At 43.0% G+C, this 18,923-nt stretch overlaps 1 protein-coding gene across 2 annotated transcripts in view; it reads right to left on the reverse strand.

Moving 5' to 3' along the window:
* The window catches only part of PRKCQ (protein kinase C theta), a 450,307-nt gene that overhangs the window by 118,668 nt on the left and 312,716 nt on the right, over nucleotides 1-18,923 (reverse strand). For both annotated transcript variants that reach the window (XM_086918954.1, XM_086918955.1), the window contains one exon: nucleotides 7,274-7,412. In XM_086918954.1, the coding sequence (XP_086775080.1) occupies nucleotides 7,274-7,412 (139 nt within the window). The remainder of the gene's footprint in view (nucleotides 1-7,273; nucleotides 7,413-18,923) is intronic.

Below are 18,923 nucleotides of genomic sequence, written 5' to 3' on the forward strand. Positions count from 1 at the left end.
TGTATGTTAGGGGGCAATATTGAAAAGTAGATTATTGCTCTATTGTGGAACATGTTGAGGTTGCTTTGCATGGACTGTAGTTTTAGTATCAATCAATCAGGGAATTCTAAGCGAGCTACTCACCTGTGACAGTACATCATTATTGTCCACACCATGGCACTGTGGAATTGTTCTAAAAGTTTATATTGTTTTTGCATTTATAATGATGTATAATATTTATTTTTGCACAATATCCTACATATATAGAATTAATTAATGCAATTACACGTAAAACAAATTCCCTATGATGCATAAAAGTGACGTTATTAATGTTCGGCCACATGTCTGTATAAATCTCAATTTTCAAAAAGATGAATGCCATCTCTGTCACTCACTCCTCCCCCTCCCATGACACCCCCTCACTCCACAGAATTCACAGAGCACACAGTTAAGCTGATGACATAATGGTTTATTTCTACTGCAGTAGTAGCCTTACTTGTGTTCTAATTGCTATGGTGTGGATGTAAAATTGCTACAATTATCTATTCCAATTTCGTTTTTTACTAGATCCATTCACTTGAAGAAAGTCTTATTGTCTAAATGTTTCATATTTGTTCAAGCATCTCCGGATGACATAAGCATAGAGAGTGATGAATACATTCCTTAGTATTGGAATGTTGCTTATGTGTTAAGGTAATGACTTGTATTATTCTTGAGTTCTGATTTGCTGAGGAAATACCACCTTTGTTCACACCACATGACTTTGCAGTTTTCCTAATAATTCTGTGCAAGAATTGTGTATTAAAACCCCCTCCATGTGTGGGTGAGCTAGAAGAAGATTTTCCTGTTGTACTAGGGATGCTGCCCAATTTCATTATGATTTTGCTGCTCACTGAGAGTTAGAATAGTTTCTGCTCTTTGTATACTGTGCATAACAGTGCATCTGAGACTGGTCATGGCATCAACTCTGTCTCGCTTATTTTGAATTTTTGTGCTTGTTTTGAATTTTTGTCATAAAATGATTTAACTTTCCATTGATCTAGAACTCTGGTATTAAGTGACACCATTATTTATTGAACAGTTTTTAGTCTACTAATTTATTGTTCTGGAAGCCTTAGTGCAGGGTCATGTTAGCTCATGAAAGGGAGGTTTAACACTGCCTCTGATTCATTAAACTGGGAGAATGGAAATAGGTACATTTTTGGGTGTTCAAATTTCGGGGTATAGTTTTACTCCACACCACATCAGTTTGGACCCAGCCATATGCAAATCAGTTTTGACCCTGCTCCAATGGGAACAGTCCAGCCGAAACTGAAGGGCAGATCCTCCCTAAAGCGGTATACAAGCAACCCAAGACCGGTTTTGCCCTTGTTTGGGCTAACCATTTGGCTATAGCTTGGTTTGAGAGGCATAGTGTGCACCGAAACTACGATGGATCCATTTATCACTTTTTTGTATACTTCACTGTGACACCTTCAGTGGGACGGGTATGCCAAGACATGGATCCCATACACATCTTGGACTTTCTGGTGTCTGTTAGTTAATACTAGAGAGACACGAGTGGAGGGAGTTGGTGTGATATAATGTAGGGTGACAAGATAGGACAAGAGGGCAGTGTGAAAAGAGAGTTCAAGTGGAAGAAGGTGATTTTACTCTCACTGCCATTTTTTGTTTGAAAAGCTCAGGTCACAAGAAACACAAAGTTCTTGACCTTTAATACAAGGTGGCCAGAGTGTTGAAATACAGAAGGACAGACATATGGGAAAGAAATACTGACATCAGTCTTGACATGGCTGCGCCTGATGATGCTCTTATCATTTCACTTTTCAGTGGAATTGAGGCAACTGATTTTCTGCTGGAACTTATCATTGGGGGTTGTGTATTTGAGATAGATTTTTGATGTCACCTACATTTTAGTGGAAGGCAACATCCATTGTCCTTCTTAATGCCATATGGAGATGATGGGCGAGAGAGGAGAGCTTTGCTGGTTCCTGTAAAAGATCAGCCAGGTGACATCTTGAGTTCAGGTACATTTTGATTCACTTAGTGCAAGTGGTAACTGAAGAAGAAGTTGAACCAGTTAGTAGTATCTGTTGTGGCATTAGTCACTGAGCAGATCTTGAAATAAAGGTGCTGTGAGCTAAAGTGATGGATGTGTTAGCAAGATGTTGAAGTATGTGGTATTCCAACTTTTGTCCTGAGGGCCACAGAGACACATTCAGTGGAACAATATTGTGGTCTGTTTCCGAACAACTGAATGGGGTCGTCAACTGACTGAAGTGTTTTTTTATACAATACATACATTTATGCCACACCAGTGAAAACAAATGTGGGCCAATAACACACCACCTCCACAAAGTGTTTTAATAAACACAGATTAATTCATCTACCACATCTGCAGTTCAAAGGTGTATTGCTGCACATAGAAAAGGGCAAGAGATAAACCATACATGCAGATCTACTGAGCACAATATGCTGTATAAGGCCATTGTGTAAGGAGGGGAGCGAAATTGTGTCCACATGTGAATCTTAGTGAAGAATACAAGAAAGTGGTTGATGGAATGCTTATCTCAGCCACTAACTAGGCAGTATGGCAGGACTGATCTTATTGGAGCAGGACCAAGGCTGATTTGCATTTGGCTAGTTCTTTTTTTTTTTTTTCTATTTCTATTTCATTGAGTCCGGTGCCTGTAGAGGATCTCAACCTCAAATCTATCATAGAATAGATGTTAGTACGCCTGTCAAAACCAGAAAAAGAAGGAAGAAGAGCCGCAAGAGACCCAGCAGGGTAAATATAAAAAAGCCCAAGCTACTTAGCTGGTCCCGGCCCCCTACCCATGGTCAGCAGCAGCTCATCTGCAGCCTGCACTAATCTTATATTATGCATGGTATCTTGTACATAACTCTTAATGCTGCCGGAAATACTAACTGAGCAACAGCCCCATGGCTTCTAAAGGCCTCCAATCTCTTGCCTAGCTCCCATTGTTTGTCAAGTGTGGTTCTGGATAAATCTGATCTGATCTGAAAGTTGAACCATTTAGCGTTTACGACCTTCTGTTTCAGCGCAATATTCAAAATGGATTCTTTGACAGAGTAGGTAAGAAAGTTAACCAGAACCTTTCTAGGTTTTAACCTCTGGGGGTTCCTTCGGAACGGCTCTCTATGAATGCGCTGGATGTCTAAGGCTATTTCCTGTTCGGTCAGGTCTAGTCACAATGCTTCCTTTAGCAGAGAAACCACAAATTGCTTGATATCTGATCCCTCTTTCTCCTCTGGAATATTCAGAATGCGCAAATTGTTCCTCTGGGCGTTATTTTCTAACATCTCCATCCTATCGGACAAACTCTGATTCTCTTGTCTAAGGCCCGCTATTTCCGCCTTTGTAGCGTCCATGTTGATGGTCAATTCTGTAACCTTATCCTCAAGGACTTCTGTCCTAGTGGTAAGGGTGCCAAGCTTATTATCAAGAGATTCACAAAAGCAGCGGATATCAGCTTGGTTTGATGCAGAGGTCTCAAAGCCCTTTTTAATGTCTGCGGCCAAAGTTGAAACCATTGCCTGAAAGGAAGTCTGAAGTGTAGTGACCAAATCCGTATTCGAAACCTGGGATGCGTCGTAGGCAGTGCCTGTACCTCCCCCAGCCATTAGACCTGCTGTTGAACCTGCTCCTTGGATGACTGACTGCAAACTCAACCCAGACGCGACAATAGGAGGGGCAAAAGGGAGTGGGGGAGCCAGTGGAGGAGCCAGAACCAGGGGAAAAGGTGCAGGCAACGCCAAGTCACTCAGAACATGACAATCCACTAAATCGGCTCGGTCCGTCTCTCCTAACCTTGGGGAGGTCTCTCGATCCAAAATGCTGTTATTGTCATTATTGTCATTATTAGCGTTGCTACTGGCTTTATTACTACTGACAGTGGCATTGTTGCTATTGCTATTGTCATTGGGCCCCCCCACACCTTCTAGTGAAAGATTAAGTATGGGATCATCCGGACTCTCCATGTTCTCCATAGATGACTTTTCAGCTTCATTGGTGGCCATCCGTACTTCCGGCGTAAGATAGATCACCTACTACTTGACCCTGTGAACCGGGGGGAGTATTGTCACCCAACACTATCAATTGAGGCACCACCTTAAAATAAGATCGCAGTGAGGGAGTTATTTTTGATGCAAAGGCAGAATTCTTCCCTTTACACTTTTTTGCTAGCTTAGGGGTGTATGCCCGCTTCGCTTTAACTTGCCCTGTTAAATATGTTGACAAGTTTTTTACTATCCGCACTAATGTTGGTATTAATGCCCGCGGGCGACTTTAAGGTCAACTCCCCCTCCTCACTATTGGCAATTGTGGGATCTATATCCTTCCCCTCGCTTATACTTATACCAGCGTTAATATTGGAAGATTTGACTTTAATAAGGAGGTTTTGGATGCAGACCCTTTTAAAAATTCAATGTCTTTGGTGCTTTTATCCGTAATTACACCCATACATTTCCCTTTTCCTCTCGTGCTCCCTTTCCCTCTTCCTCTACCCCTCCTAGGGACCCCCCCAGTTGTTACTAGTTTGCCAACAGGTTTCGCCACGCCTTCCAAGCTTCTCACTTCAACCCCGTTACCGCAGGTATTGCTCTTGTCACTCTTGTTCTGGTACTGGTGTTGATGCAGGGCCTGAAGCTTCTCTTCCTCCAGAGCTTCCCCCTCCTCCTCCCATGCAGTGGCAGCAACAGGCGTAGGAGCAGCCAAACAACGCTGCTCGAGCAGCGCTCCCCGAATACGGCAACCCCTCCTGAGCTCCAGGGCGGCCAGTGACCAGATCCACCCCCCTGCCGGGAAAAGCAGGGGCTCCTGTGCCAAGAGGTTAACTGTCTTGGAGCACACAGGCTCCTGTAAACACTCATCCACCGCGACTGCCACCGCCGCCGCAGGCTTTACAGGCTCCTCCCCCAAACACATGAAGAGCGGGTGTATGGCGAGGAGACGCCACCGTTTGAAAAAAGAAAGAACCGCTAATCCGCTTAATCCACTATTATTACGCAAATACTGAAGCGGAATAGCGGAGAATCATGCCAGGGCTCAAATGTGCAGATTTTTGCAGATTTTCGCCAAAGAGGTACGTCCTGATATCAGCACCCGCGGGAGCCCATAAGCAGAGCACCGCCGCGGCTCAACCAGCCGCCGCCATGTTTCCCCCCCCATTTGGCTAGTTCTTAATCTGAGGTAGCATGGTGAGCAAAATATATGATGGATTAGGATAAGGCCCAGAGTAATTCTCAGTGGCTGACATTAATTGAATTATTCCACCTATCACCTTTGTGTTTACTTTAGTGAGATGCTCATTGTACCACTTGACCCAAGCTGCACCTGACTCAAAGAGCCCAAATAGGCCAAAACTGGTTATAGTTCAGAGGATCTGGCTTGGCAGTACGGGCTGGACTATTAGAACAGGATCAAGGCTGATTTGAATATGGTTGGGTCTTATCTGAGGTGGCATGGTGGATCAAAAAACGGACTGGGCTGCAGCTGGGAGTAATTACCAGGGGCTCAGATTAAATCAGACATACCACCAATTTTTGTTTACTTTACTTTTGTATCGAAGCCATGCTTCTCTGTCAGCAATAGTAATAAATAGCATATTACACTTTTCATTTCTACATTTATATGCTATATATTATATTGTCAGCTATAATAACTGCTACGTGATGGTGAAGTCTTAATTTCAATTGAAAATTACCTTTTGCTTTGCTTATACATTTGGGACTTGCTTGGTCTGTTTGGCTGTTTTGTTCATGCAAAAACCATTCACTGCGGAAAGAAATAGGGAATGGAAACAAAGTTGTGTTGTCCATTTTTACTCCATAGGAAAGTTTGCTTGCCCTTATGACTAAACTTGCTATTACTAAAATTGTACTCAGAATAGTACTTTTGAATGTTTTGAGCGAAATCGATATGCAGGCTTTGAGATATTTGAAGTGTGAAAAGGTGCAGGCTGGCTTTGAACACTTAACCAGCTAGGGATTTTTGTGCATCTTGTCGGTTAATTAGCAGGTTATTCGTGGATGTGAATCGTCAAAAGAAAATTGATTTTAAAAATAATCAAATCTCATCGGAAGCAGCACCATTTTCCCATTTGTCCAATGCATCTTTGTGATCTGGATGGATGGCAGCAACTGAAAAGTGTAGTGACAGCCATTATAGGATGCCAGGCGCCCGAAGAAAGTGACAGACGTGATATGTGGGGACTGAGGGGAAATCTCCTAACGCCCTGGAGGATAGTTCCAAAGACACACTGCAGATTGTTTGCAAATCCTGAAGATTAAAAATAAAAGCAAACAAAAAAACACAAGATAGATGGTAAAGACTGCGCACAGTGAGTATTGCGAACTCGGGGGATGGTAGCTTTGCCGAGGAGCTACTGATTCTATTGCACTGTGGCTTACCCAGCTCCCAGAGACCACTGCACAATGCTAGAGCCGTGCAACGGTTTGGTTGTGGAGGCCCAGTACCAAGAGTCTGCCACACATGGCCGAATGCAGAGGTGGTTGGGCAAGCTGAAGGTAGGTCAATATATTTGGAGCTAAAATGACTATATCTTTGATGTATATGAGCCAAATATAAGTAGTTTTTCAGGATTCAGGCAACTGAACGTTACCTACTTGTCTTTCTGGTGACCTTGAGTGAAGTTCAACAGTCACAAGAGGAAGAACTAAAGAGTAGAAGGATACAAGCATTTTAATTAAGTGAGGCCTATATGTAGGTATTTGAGGCATTCTTGGATTAAATACACATTTTAGAAATTTCACCTTAGAACATGTAGAAAATTAAAGAAACTGTTTTATGGAGTATATTATGTGAACAGTCATTCCAATCTAATAACACTATTTAAAGTCTTTCAGGCACACAATGTCCATTTGGACTCAAGAGCGCGAAATGAATAGATTAAACAGTTCTGGAAATATTGCGAAAGCAGTGCATAGCAAAAACCTGCTCACTTTAAGAATCATATTTAAGTCCTCTCCCTTGCTAGTGTTCATTCTTTGGAAACATTTTAGCCCATGAATGCTATTCTGAGGTATACCTCTAACAAAAGGAACAATTATTGCTGAGTTGTAGTTTCAGTGGGTAATGGGTTGGGCGCGTTCATTGGGCCGCCCCTCATCAGTCTTGCTAATAGACTGAACTCTTCCCTCCAGTAAGACTGAAGAGTGAGATCCGAGTAAAGACTGTCTTCTGAAGTTCAATACAATCACCACCTCCCTCCAAGAACATATAGAACCCACAAGAGATGGGACTAGCACTCACCTCTGGTGCGATGTAGTCCGGGGTCCCACAGAACGTGTTCGTCTTGGTAGCTCCAAACATGTTCTCTTTGCACATCCCGAAATCGGCGATCTTTATGTGCCCCTCCTTATCCAACAATATGTTGTCCAACTTCAAGTCCCTGCAGAGACAGAGCAGAGAGGCCATATGGGGCTGTCATTGATTTGCATAGCCCGGGTTAAGGTGGATTTTAGCGTCTTACTCTAATTCTCGTGTTACCCTGTCTTCCTTCTTTACCACCGCCGTTTCATTATCACAATGTGTTACTTAGTAACGCCTTGCTGATGCCCTTGCAATAACAATGTTATCTGCTGAGTTCTGGATCACTTTGAAATGCCCTGTAAAGTTTACAGTCAGTAATTTCTTATTTTTCTCTCAGATTTCTAATGTGATGTTCAGGCACCACCTCTGGAGATACGGCGTCTTTCACTTTTCAACCCTCATTTTGAAATGGGATGATCTGATATCTCCTATCATGGTATTACATTGCACACGTTTATCTTGCTCTAAGTAAAAGCTAAATAATGGCCGCTATCTCTGAGGGTCTTTGTGTGTGTTTTCCGTTTACAGGTGGATGGGTTCAACGTTCTTTAGGTGCAATCTAGATTGAGTAATTGCTTCTGTCGATGGGGGCATTTAATGTTCTTCTTGCATTCCCCAGGGATACTTCGTGTAAATGAAATGTTATGACATTTAGGACACTTGATTAAGGGACTTTTGGCTATTCACGTGCCTAGCACCGCCAGTGAGCTTTAATGTCTGCGGTATGTAGATCGGGGTGGTTTGTTGTAGTGCCACAACAGGACTGTTTTAAAAATGAATATGAGAACTTTGTGCATATTTATCTTACAGGTGCTAGAAACATACAATCTTAAGTGACACGTCCAATGCCTTTTTTCAGAATTGCTGAGTCCGCTGTGAAAATATTTACATATATCCTTCACGCACCATTGAACGAGCCTGTCACAATACGTGTAGGCTGAAAAGCCTCCCGGGTGCGCAGACATCCCCTGAGGAGGAACTGCGCCCTGCAGAGACCTCTTTTCACCTGAGTTGATTCACACGTCAATGCCTCACAGTGGGAGGCAGGGAAACGAATGTGGAGGTGACACAAAGAGGATGGCATCTGAACATCAACCTACTACGAGCACAGAAAGGCAGCCGATATATTTAACAGTTGTGGGAAACAACATTTAGTCAAATTAAAAGTTTAAAGAATGTGCTATGGAACTCATCTTAAAAGCAACAATAGAGAAATTGAGCCTGTTTCATTAGTTCATTTTGAAACCTAGAATCGAAAGATACTCTATGCATTTAAGCTGCCACAATATTTATTTATACATTTTATATAGCACTATCCTTACTATTAGGGTGCCAGTGCGCGTTGCAATTAACATGGAATCCAAGACCTGAGCCTCTTAATTCCCCTAAATATAGAAAACAACAAAAGAGGTCAAAAACTTCAGATATGTCTAAACAAAGACTGGGTTAATTGGAGTAGCAGAGGAAAGGGAACCACTTTGGTTCATATTTACAACAAAAGTGGCGGGGTGCAGGTTAGTGCCAAAATAGCTAACGCCATGCTCCGTCACTTTAGAAACGTAGGGAGCACTGTATTTACAATAATAGGGTGCACCCCTGCATTTCTCCCTGCAATGGCGCTAAATTCAGCTGCCTAGCGCCTTCGCAGGCACCCTTACACCATTGTGCAAGGGTGCCTGCATTGAGGGAATGATTGATTATGTGCAGAAAGGTGTCACTTCCTGCATATGAACAATCCAGAATTGAGTTTTGCTGTTGAAACAGCAAAAACGAGAAGAAATAAAGCATTTCTATTGTTTTTGCCATGTTAAGACAAGGTTTTCCTGGTCTTTTTTTTGGCACAGCCCCATATTTACGCCACCCTTGGAAGGGTGTTAAGGCAGAAAGCCCACAGCAATGCCTATTGCCCACCACTTTCATGCTAAGTGTAGCATGAAAGGGCGCCTTATTTACAAGGCAGCATTAAGCCACATTAACCACACCTGTGCGGGTAAGATTGACCGCCGTTGCTGAGCCCTAATGGAAACGGGCGTGGTCATGACGGAACGGTTCCGTCATGAGCACAGCTCAACCGATGCTCATGACGAAACCGTTCCGTCATGAGCATCGAAGGGATTAAGTGACTTAACACTGTCTTGTAAATAAGGCGAAGCCCCTATCCCCACAGGAACTTCTTTAAAAGTGATGTTCCTGTATCGATAGGGGCTTGCAAATATGCTCCATTGTCCATCATCTCTGTAGGTGAGTATGGAACATGATGAGCTAAATGTTGAGGTGAGAGCTCAATAGTAGCATTTTCAGTGGGGCCTTTGTTTCACCAGACTCTCTTGTTCTGAGGTCGAGTGTTCCACCATGACGGAGCAGTCCAACACAAAGATTTGAATGCATTTGAGTGAGATATGAAACTTTTCGGGACATATTTACAAGAAAAGTGATGGGTCGCAGCATTAGCCTTCTTGGCCAGTTTTGAAACACAGGGCTACACAGTATTTACAACAATACGGTGTAGCCCTGTGTTTGCTCCTGCACTGGCGCTATTTACAGTTGCCTAGCGTCATAGTGCAAGGGTGCCTGTGTTGGGGGAATGATTGTTAATGTGCAGTAAGGTGTCCCTTCCTGCACATAGATAATCTTAAATGGCAATTTGTAACTTCTATGTGTTCTGCTTTGCGCAGCACACAAAGAAGTTGCAACTCATCATTATTAAATTGATTGGGTCCCTTCCTGCACATAAACAATTATGCATGCCGTTTTATATGTGCTGCGCAATGCAGCACACAGAGAAACAGCAAAAACAAGGAGAAATAAAGCATTTCTCCTCATTGTGCCATGTTAAGACTAGGTTTTTTTGGTCTTAATTTTGGTGCTGCCTCATATTTACGCCACCCTTGTAAATATGAGGCAGTGTCAAAATCAAAGGGTGTTGTGGCGGAACACCCACTGCAATACCTATTGCTTACCCCTTTCATGCTAAATATAGTGTGACAGAGTGCCTTATTTACAAGGCAGCGTTAAGCCACATTAAGTGGCTTAACACTGCCTTGTAAATAAGGCGAACCACATATCGCCACAGGAACGTCGAAAAAAGGGACGCTACTGTGGCAATATGGGATTGTAAATATTCCCCTTGGTTTCCAGTCAGCTCCGGACACATTTTTTTTTGTGGAATGGAGTTTTGCTGACTGTTGTCTTTTTTTTTTTTTGTCCTCATATCCACCATGGTAGAAGAAAGCCATCTAGAAACAAGCCAAAGAACTGCTGTCTCAGTATTATACTGGATGGGATCATGTGGAGAGGGGGGAGGCCGACATCCCACAGCTGTTAGTGGCTGAGTCTCATTTTTGGCTGCCACTAAGGACACCCTCAGCTTGTCCTGTGCCGGGCTTGACCGGTTATCTGCTGGATCACAAGGCAGAAACATGGGCACCATAGTTGTGTAATCATTGGACCCGGGGGGAAAAAAAATAAAACAGATCTTTATTGTGCCCAAACCAGCATGTGCCAAAAGGGTCTTTTATTTTTATTTCCCAGTCTAGCTAGATCCATTCTGGCCATATGTAGGATAGATGCCAACCAGTCCCCATGTGAGGTGGGTACGGCGTCCTTCCAGCTTCTGCAAATCTCCCTCCTTGCCAAGAGAATAGTGTAGAAGGCAAGACTTATTGCTGCTCCTCGTGCGCCTGTCAGGATACCAAAAATTACTAAGGATAGGTCTATGATGACTGGGAAGCCCAATGATGTTGTAAGGGTCTTCCCTATTGCTTCCCAAAATGTAGCGAGACAAGGGCATTCAAAAAACATATGAGTGTCTGGTGCTGCCTGGAATCCACAACTTGGACATGCAACTGGGTTGCCTGAAGAAAATTTAGATAGCCTCTGGGGAGAGAAATAAGCTCTATGTAGGGTGTATAAATGGTTCCTACGAAGCCAAGAGAGTTTTACTAAGCTCTTTAGGAGGTCAAAAGAGGTTGACCAAAGATTTAGTGGATCTTGATCCATAATTTGTGTTCCCCACAGATGGACTGGTAGCGTGAATTGACCGTCTGATTCCTCAGGCAGGAGATTGTACCATTTTGAAACCTCCTTTTTAGAGGGACCAGTACTCACTAAGTTCGTTATTACTTGACTGGACACTCCAAGAGCGAACCTGTTTCTTTTTAAGGGTTTAGAATTATAGGCCTGTGTCCAACTAGTCATTTGTAGATATTTAAACCTCGATATTGTTGACCCTGTACTATTCTGGAGGTACTCCCACGAGAGCAAATCTCCCTCATAGAAAAGATCTCCCCAAACTTTTAGGCCAGCCTCTTTCAAAGGGATGGCTAGAATATCTTCCATAGTCGAAAAACAGAACCAAGTGGCTGATCAGGAAAGTTAAAGACAGAGTACGTAACTACACAGCCAATGAGTACCTTGCAGCCAAGGGTTTGAATATTACCCAACAACTCAAGTATTTTTTGAAAAAACTTTTTGTATTATTACATAGGAAACATGGCATCAAATAGACACTTCGTCACAACAGTTAGTACAAAAACGTGAAAGAATATATACAAATATATACAAAAGTATATCACAGTAAAGGTAACATACACTTGCAAAAATGATGAGAAAACATATAATCAAATTCTTATGGTGACACCAACTGTTGTTTGCGATATGGATTCAAAAGCACATAGTTGCAAGTTGAACACTTTTTTACAAATCATTGAAGAAATAAAGAAAATTGTAAGAAGTCACAGTCTGTTTTTGATTCGCCAATCTGACCTGACCGGCAGATACGAACACCCGTGGACTCCTACTGTAGAAGGCTCGAACTGACAGCGAGAGATTGATTCCCGCCTAGACGCTTGAAAACAGACTGTGACCTGTTTCCTTCGTATAGCGCACAACGTGTGCAGCATTCTACATCGAAACAATATACAGAAAAGAGAATGTGAGTCCTCGCTGACTAATACAGCTCGCCTTGGGCGCCATCTGATTCGGCATCTTTGACACCACATTCAGAATAATTCCAGTGGTTCTTCACCCTTCTCTCCACGCAGCCAATGTTTTGGCTGAGAAGGTACATCTTCACCCAGTCCTCGTCCTGAGGAGAACCTAGAATAAACAAGGTTCGAAACGCGTTGACCCCCAGCCTGTGTCAAGAACTAAGGGTGCAGCTAGGGACAAATTCATACCACTATCGTGGGCCCTATCTGCAACTTCTTACAATTTACTATTCACAGGTATTGAGTGACAGGCAGGCTATTCCATCTCAGTTCCGCCCTGTTCACAGGTTTTTGCTATCAAAGGACTGGCTTTATTTCTTCAATGATTTGTAAAAAAGTGTTCAACTTGCAACTATGTGCTTTTGAATCCATATCGCAAACAACAGTTGGTGTCACCATAAGAATTTGATTATATGTTTTCTCATCATTTTTGCAAGTGTATGTTGCCTTTACTGTGATATACTTTTGTATATATTTGTATATATTCTTTCACGTTTTTGTACTAACTGTTGTGATGAAGTGTCTATTTGATGCCATGTTTCCTATGTAATAATACAAAAAGTTTTTTCAAAAAATACTTGAGTTGTTGGGTAATATTCAAACCCTTGGCTGCACGGTACTCATTGGCTGTGTAGTTATGTACTCTGTCTTTAACTTTCCTGATCAGCCACTTGGTTCTGTTTTTCGACTATTGAGGTCCAGGTTGGTCAGTAGTAGGACCCCACACCTCCATTGGTGTACTGTTAGAATATCTTCCAGCCAGGCCGGACTTCCAGGTAGCCTCCAGAGCGGTGTTTTTTCACAAAAATACCCTTGTTTTATAAAGTTTGTTAACTCATTCCACATTTTCGCTAATCCATATAAAACATTCAATGTAATCTTTTAAAAAAATTTCGGATTGCCAAATTTGAATAGGTACCCCGAAAGACTAAGGCCTTCCCCCTCCAACATGGCTGAAAACATCAGGTCTACCCCATGGTCTGTCGGTTTTTTTAACAGCATTCGAGCATGCAACAGCTGAAATGCCCAAGCATATAGTTTTAAATCTGGAGCAGCCAAGCCCCCCTTCTCCCATTGTCTTCTAAGCTTTTTCCAGGCAATTCTTGGAAGTTTTTTGTTCCAGATAAAAGAAGTGATCTCTGACTGTAATTTAGATATGTATGTCTGTTCAAAATAAAGAGGGATGGTATTAAACAGAAATGAAATTTTGGGCAAAATGGACATTTTAATCAAATTAACTCTCCCAATTAAGGATAGTTGCAAATGTGACCACGATTGCATCAACTTTCTGCATTCTTTGGCGACTGCTGCAAAGTTTACCATAGTGAGTTTGTTAAGGTCTTTTACAATGTTTAAACTCAGGTAACACATTGACTGGCCCGGCTGCACTTCCAAAGCTCCGACATCATCGTTCCAAACCAACATCTCAGTCTTGGAGGTGTTGATCTGATACCCCGATATCCAACCAAAACACCGAGCAATTTTGAATATTACAGGGAGGACTGTAGCAACATCCGATGTGAGGATAAGCAGGTCATCGGCATATAAAGCCACCTTTCTCTCCCACCCTCTGTGACAAAAAGATCTGATGGTATTCTCTCTCCTAAATTGTTGTGCGAGAGGCTCAATATAAAAGTCAAACAAGAGGGGGGAGAGCGGGCAGCCCTGCCGTGTCCCTCTAGTTATAAAAAAGGGATCCGACAACTCCCCATTAATCAGTAGGCTCGCCCTTGGACTTCGATACAGCAGACCAACTGTACGACGAAAACCCTCGCCCACGCCGAATTTGGCCAAGGCCCCCGACAGGTATACCCAATTGACCCTGTCGAAGGCCTTGGTTGCGTCCAGCGTGAGGATAGACAGTGGCAGGTTCTGTGAAACCGCTGTGTCTATTGCCCCTATTAGCTCGTACGTCAGTTCATATAGCTGTCGCCCTTTTACAAATCCCTTTTGATCTGCATGTAAAACTGACCGTGCTACCTTAGCCAATCTAGAGGCCAATACTGTGGTGAAGATCTTGTAGTCCACGTTAAAAATTGAAATTGGCCTATATGATTCGCAAGCGTCTTTAGGTTTTCCAGGCTTCAGGATAAGCGTGATTGATGCATTGACCCATGATGCCGGCGGAGAATAGTCTTCAAGGAGGATTTGGTTAAACAGCTTGGTAAGAAAGGGAACTATCTCAGCTTCTATGATTCTATAATTTCCTGCAGGAAGGCCGTCAGGCCCTGCGGCTTTACCCTTCTTACTTCCGTTTATAGCGATCCTTACTTCTCCTTCAGTTATGGCGCTATCCAGAAAAAGGGATTGTTCTTTCGTTAATCTAGGTAAATCTATATGTGATAACCAGTCTATGACCTCCTTAGGGCGAGTTGTAATTTCCTCCCTGTAGATGGTTTCAAAGAAGTCTTTAAAGACCTTCCTTATTTCAACATCTGATGTTAAAGCTTTGTTACCCACATTGATAGGGGCTACGTTGTTCCGGGCCTGATCTGTTTTGGTTTTCCAGGCAAGCATTTTACCTGCCCCTTCGCTGTATTCAAAATGGGCCCGCTTGCTTGCCTGCCATCTCTTCTGTAATCTAAGATCTATTACTGTTCCAAGATTAGTCTTCAAAGATGCCATTTCCCTTCTTTGTGTATCGATGGTGGATTCATCTGCCCCTCTACTAGTATCTATAAGATTTTGAAGGCTAGTTATGCTTTTTTCAATTGAAATGATTTGCTCTCTGTACTGCTTCCTTTTATATGAGACCGTCCTTGTTATGACTCCCCTTAGAAACGCTTTAAACGAGTCCCAAATGATCCTAGTAGGTGCAGAGTCATTGTTGTCTAAAAAGAAGTTGTGTGTTTCATGATTGAGATATACAGTGTCCTCCGAAGAAGAGAGAAGTGAACGATCGAAGGACCATCTTTGCGGTGTTCTCTCCGTTCCTTGTACTAGATCCATTACCATTGCGGAGTGATCTGAGAGATGTATTGGGAGATACACAATGGATCTAACATACTCAGCCAACCTCTGACTAATTAAAATGAAGTCGATCCTTGACTGGTGTTTATACTTATAGTTCCGGAAAGACACCCCTTGCTGATTCCCGGACTTCTCTCTCCATATATCCAGATATCCATACGTTTTCATTATCGATTGTAGCATAGCCCTAGATTTTGACAAAACTAAGGATCTACTATTGGGGGATTTATCCAAGATCGGGTCCAATACCACATTGAAATCACCCGCTATAATAGTTGACTCCGGGAATGACAGCAACTGAGAAAACATGAACTCCAGTGTAGATGGATCGTCCTGATTCGGCCCGTAATAGCCCAGGATTGTAATTTGTGATCCCGCCATCATCACTGATGCGATGGCCCATCTGCCACCTGGGTCTACCTGTTGAGATACTAGCCTGGGCCCCTTTTTTAAAAATTATGGAGACACCTCTTGTGTTTGCCGTCTGAGTGGTTGAAACTGTAAAGTCAATCCATCTATTTTTCTTAGTCAAGTCAGCCATTTCTGAATATGTTAAATGAGTCTCCTGGAGTATGATGACCTGCGCATCCATTATCTCTCAAGTATTGCATGATTTTATTTGCCCTAGGTTTGGTGCGCAGGCCATTTATATTCCAGGAGAAGTACTTTATGTTAACCATCTTTGTCGTAACAGTTCGTAAACAAAGGAGATACAATCATATCCTGTTGATGGACCCCCATTTTGCCAAAAAGTTAACCATAAGATTGCGACATGCCTTGGCTTACTGAGGACTTTTTTCTGAATTGTCCACCCCCCACCACCTTCCCTAACATGTGCCCCCCCCATCCCTCCTCCCCACCCTCGGAAAACCCTTGCGATATCTAACCGGAACGATGTCCGGTTGATAGCGCCCCTCCGCGAACTCCCAGGAACAAACGCCACACTCTAAGCGTGGAGAAAAAAGAAAAACAAAAGAAAAGAAAAGGATACCTATTGATAGCTAATTATAACAGTTCCCTTTCTACCTTTTTGGGGTTTTAAGATTTACCTATTCTGATTATATTTATTTTTATTCTTTACTTTTTTTTTTTATTATTATTTCTTTTCTCTTTTTTTTCCCTTTCCTTCATCCTTTCTAATTAGAACCTTTAGCTCAGAATAAGAATAAGAAAGCATAGCGGGTTTAGCCTCAAAGCTTATCACTACATCTAAGAGTCAAAGTCACTCTCTAATTAAGTTATTCGGCGGATGTTGAGGTTTTATTTTTGCTACCCATCTGCATCAAGAGATCATCTGCTGCCTGGACTGATCTAATGTTAGTCATCTTATTGTTGTACATAATTTTCATTGCGGCCGGGAATGTAACTTGAGCTGTAGCTCCCAGAGCTCTAAAGGCCTCAAGGCGCCTCCCAAACTCCCATTGTTTCTCCAAAGTGATTCTTGAGAGATCTGACCTTATTATGAAAGAAAACCCTTTTCCAGCCAAAGATTTCTGTTTGAGTGCTAAGTTCAGGATTTGCTCTTTCAGAACGTATGTGTGAAAGTTAACCAAGATCTTGCGCGGTTTCACTCTCTGAACATTACGTTTAAAAGGATCTCTGTGTACTCTCTGGATATCCGTAACTAACTCCTCCAATGTGTGTTCCAAGTTCAAGGATTCTTTCAGCAATACTGCTATATATTGCTTGATGTCTGACCCCTCAGAGCCCTATGGTACATTCAAAATACGAAGGTTTCCCCTCCTCGCGTTATTTTCTAATGACTCCATTCTATCGGAGAGTGCTTGTTCCTCTCTCGTAAGCCTCTGTATATCCAATTTCGCCTGGTCCAAGTGGACCGATAATGATGATGTTGTCTCTTCAAGAACTCCAGTTCTAATTGTGAGCCCATCAATTTTGTTACCCATCAATTTGTTACCCAGGGACTCGCAATAGCTTCTTATTTCTGCTTGATTGGCAGATGACTCCGCAAACCCCTTCCTTATTTCCATCGTAAGGGCGGAAAACATATTTAGAATAGAAGCTGAGGTAATATCGTCTTCAGCTATTGATAGAGTCTGGTCTGTATGGGGTACAGCGGGGCATTTAATCTGATCTATAGGATCTCCCCCACAGGCCATTGCTACTTCACCGGACCCACTAACAGGAATCATAGTGAGAACCTGGAGATCTAAGACAGAAACTCCTGGAGGAGTGTTCACTAAACCCCCCGGCTCTGAGACCGCCTAGCAGAGAAAACATGTGGACTAAATCCCTTTTCCTTATCTAGCTGGGAAGGTTGAGGAGTCTGATTGTTTCCTCCATCTCCTGAAACATGCGTAGGGTCTTCGTACTCAATGACCCCCTCTTCAATGGCTTCATGCTGCGGCTCAACATCAGGAAGAGAGGAGGCCATATTGCAGATATCTGGTAGAGGAGAGAGTTCCAATTCCGATTCAGATGATATTGCTTGGTCCCCTGAAAGGTGTATTATCTGGGGGATGGCTTTGAAATAGGATCGTAGAGATGGGGTGATTTTAGAGCCTTTCTCTATCCCTGATAGCTGTTTTTTTAGATTTAGCTTTGGATTTGGCAGTATGCTTAGTACCTCTACTTTTAATCTCTGTGTTCAGGTAAATGGATGATTTTTTTTCTTCCACTGCTATAGATTGGTCGGGCACTCTATTATTCAGAGCTGGAGTACCACCCTTACGTTCTTGTGCCTGAGCTTGCTTCTTCTGTCCTCTTTTGCCGCAACTTTTAGCGTGAGTCTTACTATGGGAAGGTGGCTCTTTTTCCAGAGACTCACGGGGTGGTATTATCCGCTTTACTCTTTCCTGACCTGTAGATATAGCAGGAAAAGGAACTGCTATATCCCGAGACCCATTACACCCCCCCCCAGGCGATAGTTCTTTCTCAATATCTACAGCTTCTTCTGTGTCTATATCTGTAACCTCCTCATATAACAATATTGGTGCTGTAGGCACAAAAGAGTTAACAAGTCTTACCTGGGGGCTTGTATCCCCTGGGGCACCTCGAGATATAACAGGCGAAGAGACAGCTTGATAGGGAAGCCCCAGGCCCCTCAAAAATCTCCCTCTCCTCAGCTCCAGCGCGGCAGCCCAGAGACGCAATTGTGGTAATTGTCTTCCTTCTGGCTCTGACCTCTGGATAGGATCCTGTATACTGAAAGTACTTTGATGATCAGGATTAGGGAACCTCCGTATGTGGTAGAAATGCCGGTCGACGCCTGGCAGGACTAATCTCACTGAAAGCAGCGTCGCTCACGTGAAAAAACAGCTCACATTGCTCTGACCGCGAGTAATGACAAAGAAGGAGCGGCCGACAATCCCCTCTGCCTTGACTGCACAAACCGAGCCCACCGTAGTTGACAGGAGAGGCGAGGAAACCGCTCCGCTCTGTCCGGTTGCTTAGAGCGCTCTCCTCGATCTCTGCCGCGGCTCCACAAGAACAGAGAAAGCGGACTGCTTGGGCCGTTACGTCTGTTGCTGGATAGCCCCACTGCATCACCGAGGATCAAACAAAAAACAAATTTTCTTAAATCTTGAAACGTTAACAAGCCTGGAGAGGCAAAAAATAAATGCTGCCGAAGCTCACCTCCATTCGGAACACATTGCGCACAAGATTTTCTT

The sequence above is a fragment of the Lissotriton vulgaris genome, chromosome 1_1 (assembly GCF_964263255.1).
Source record: "Lissotriton vulgaris chromosome 1_1, aLisVul1.2, whole genome shotgun sequence".
NCBI classification, from domain to species: domain Eukaryota; kingdom Metazoa; phylum Chordata; class Amphibia; order Caudata; family Salamandridae; genus Lissotriton; species Lissotriton vulgaris.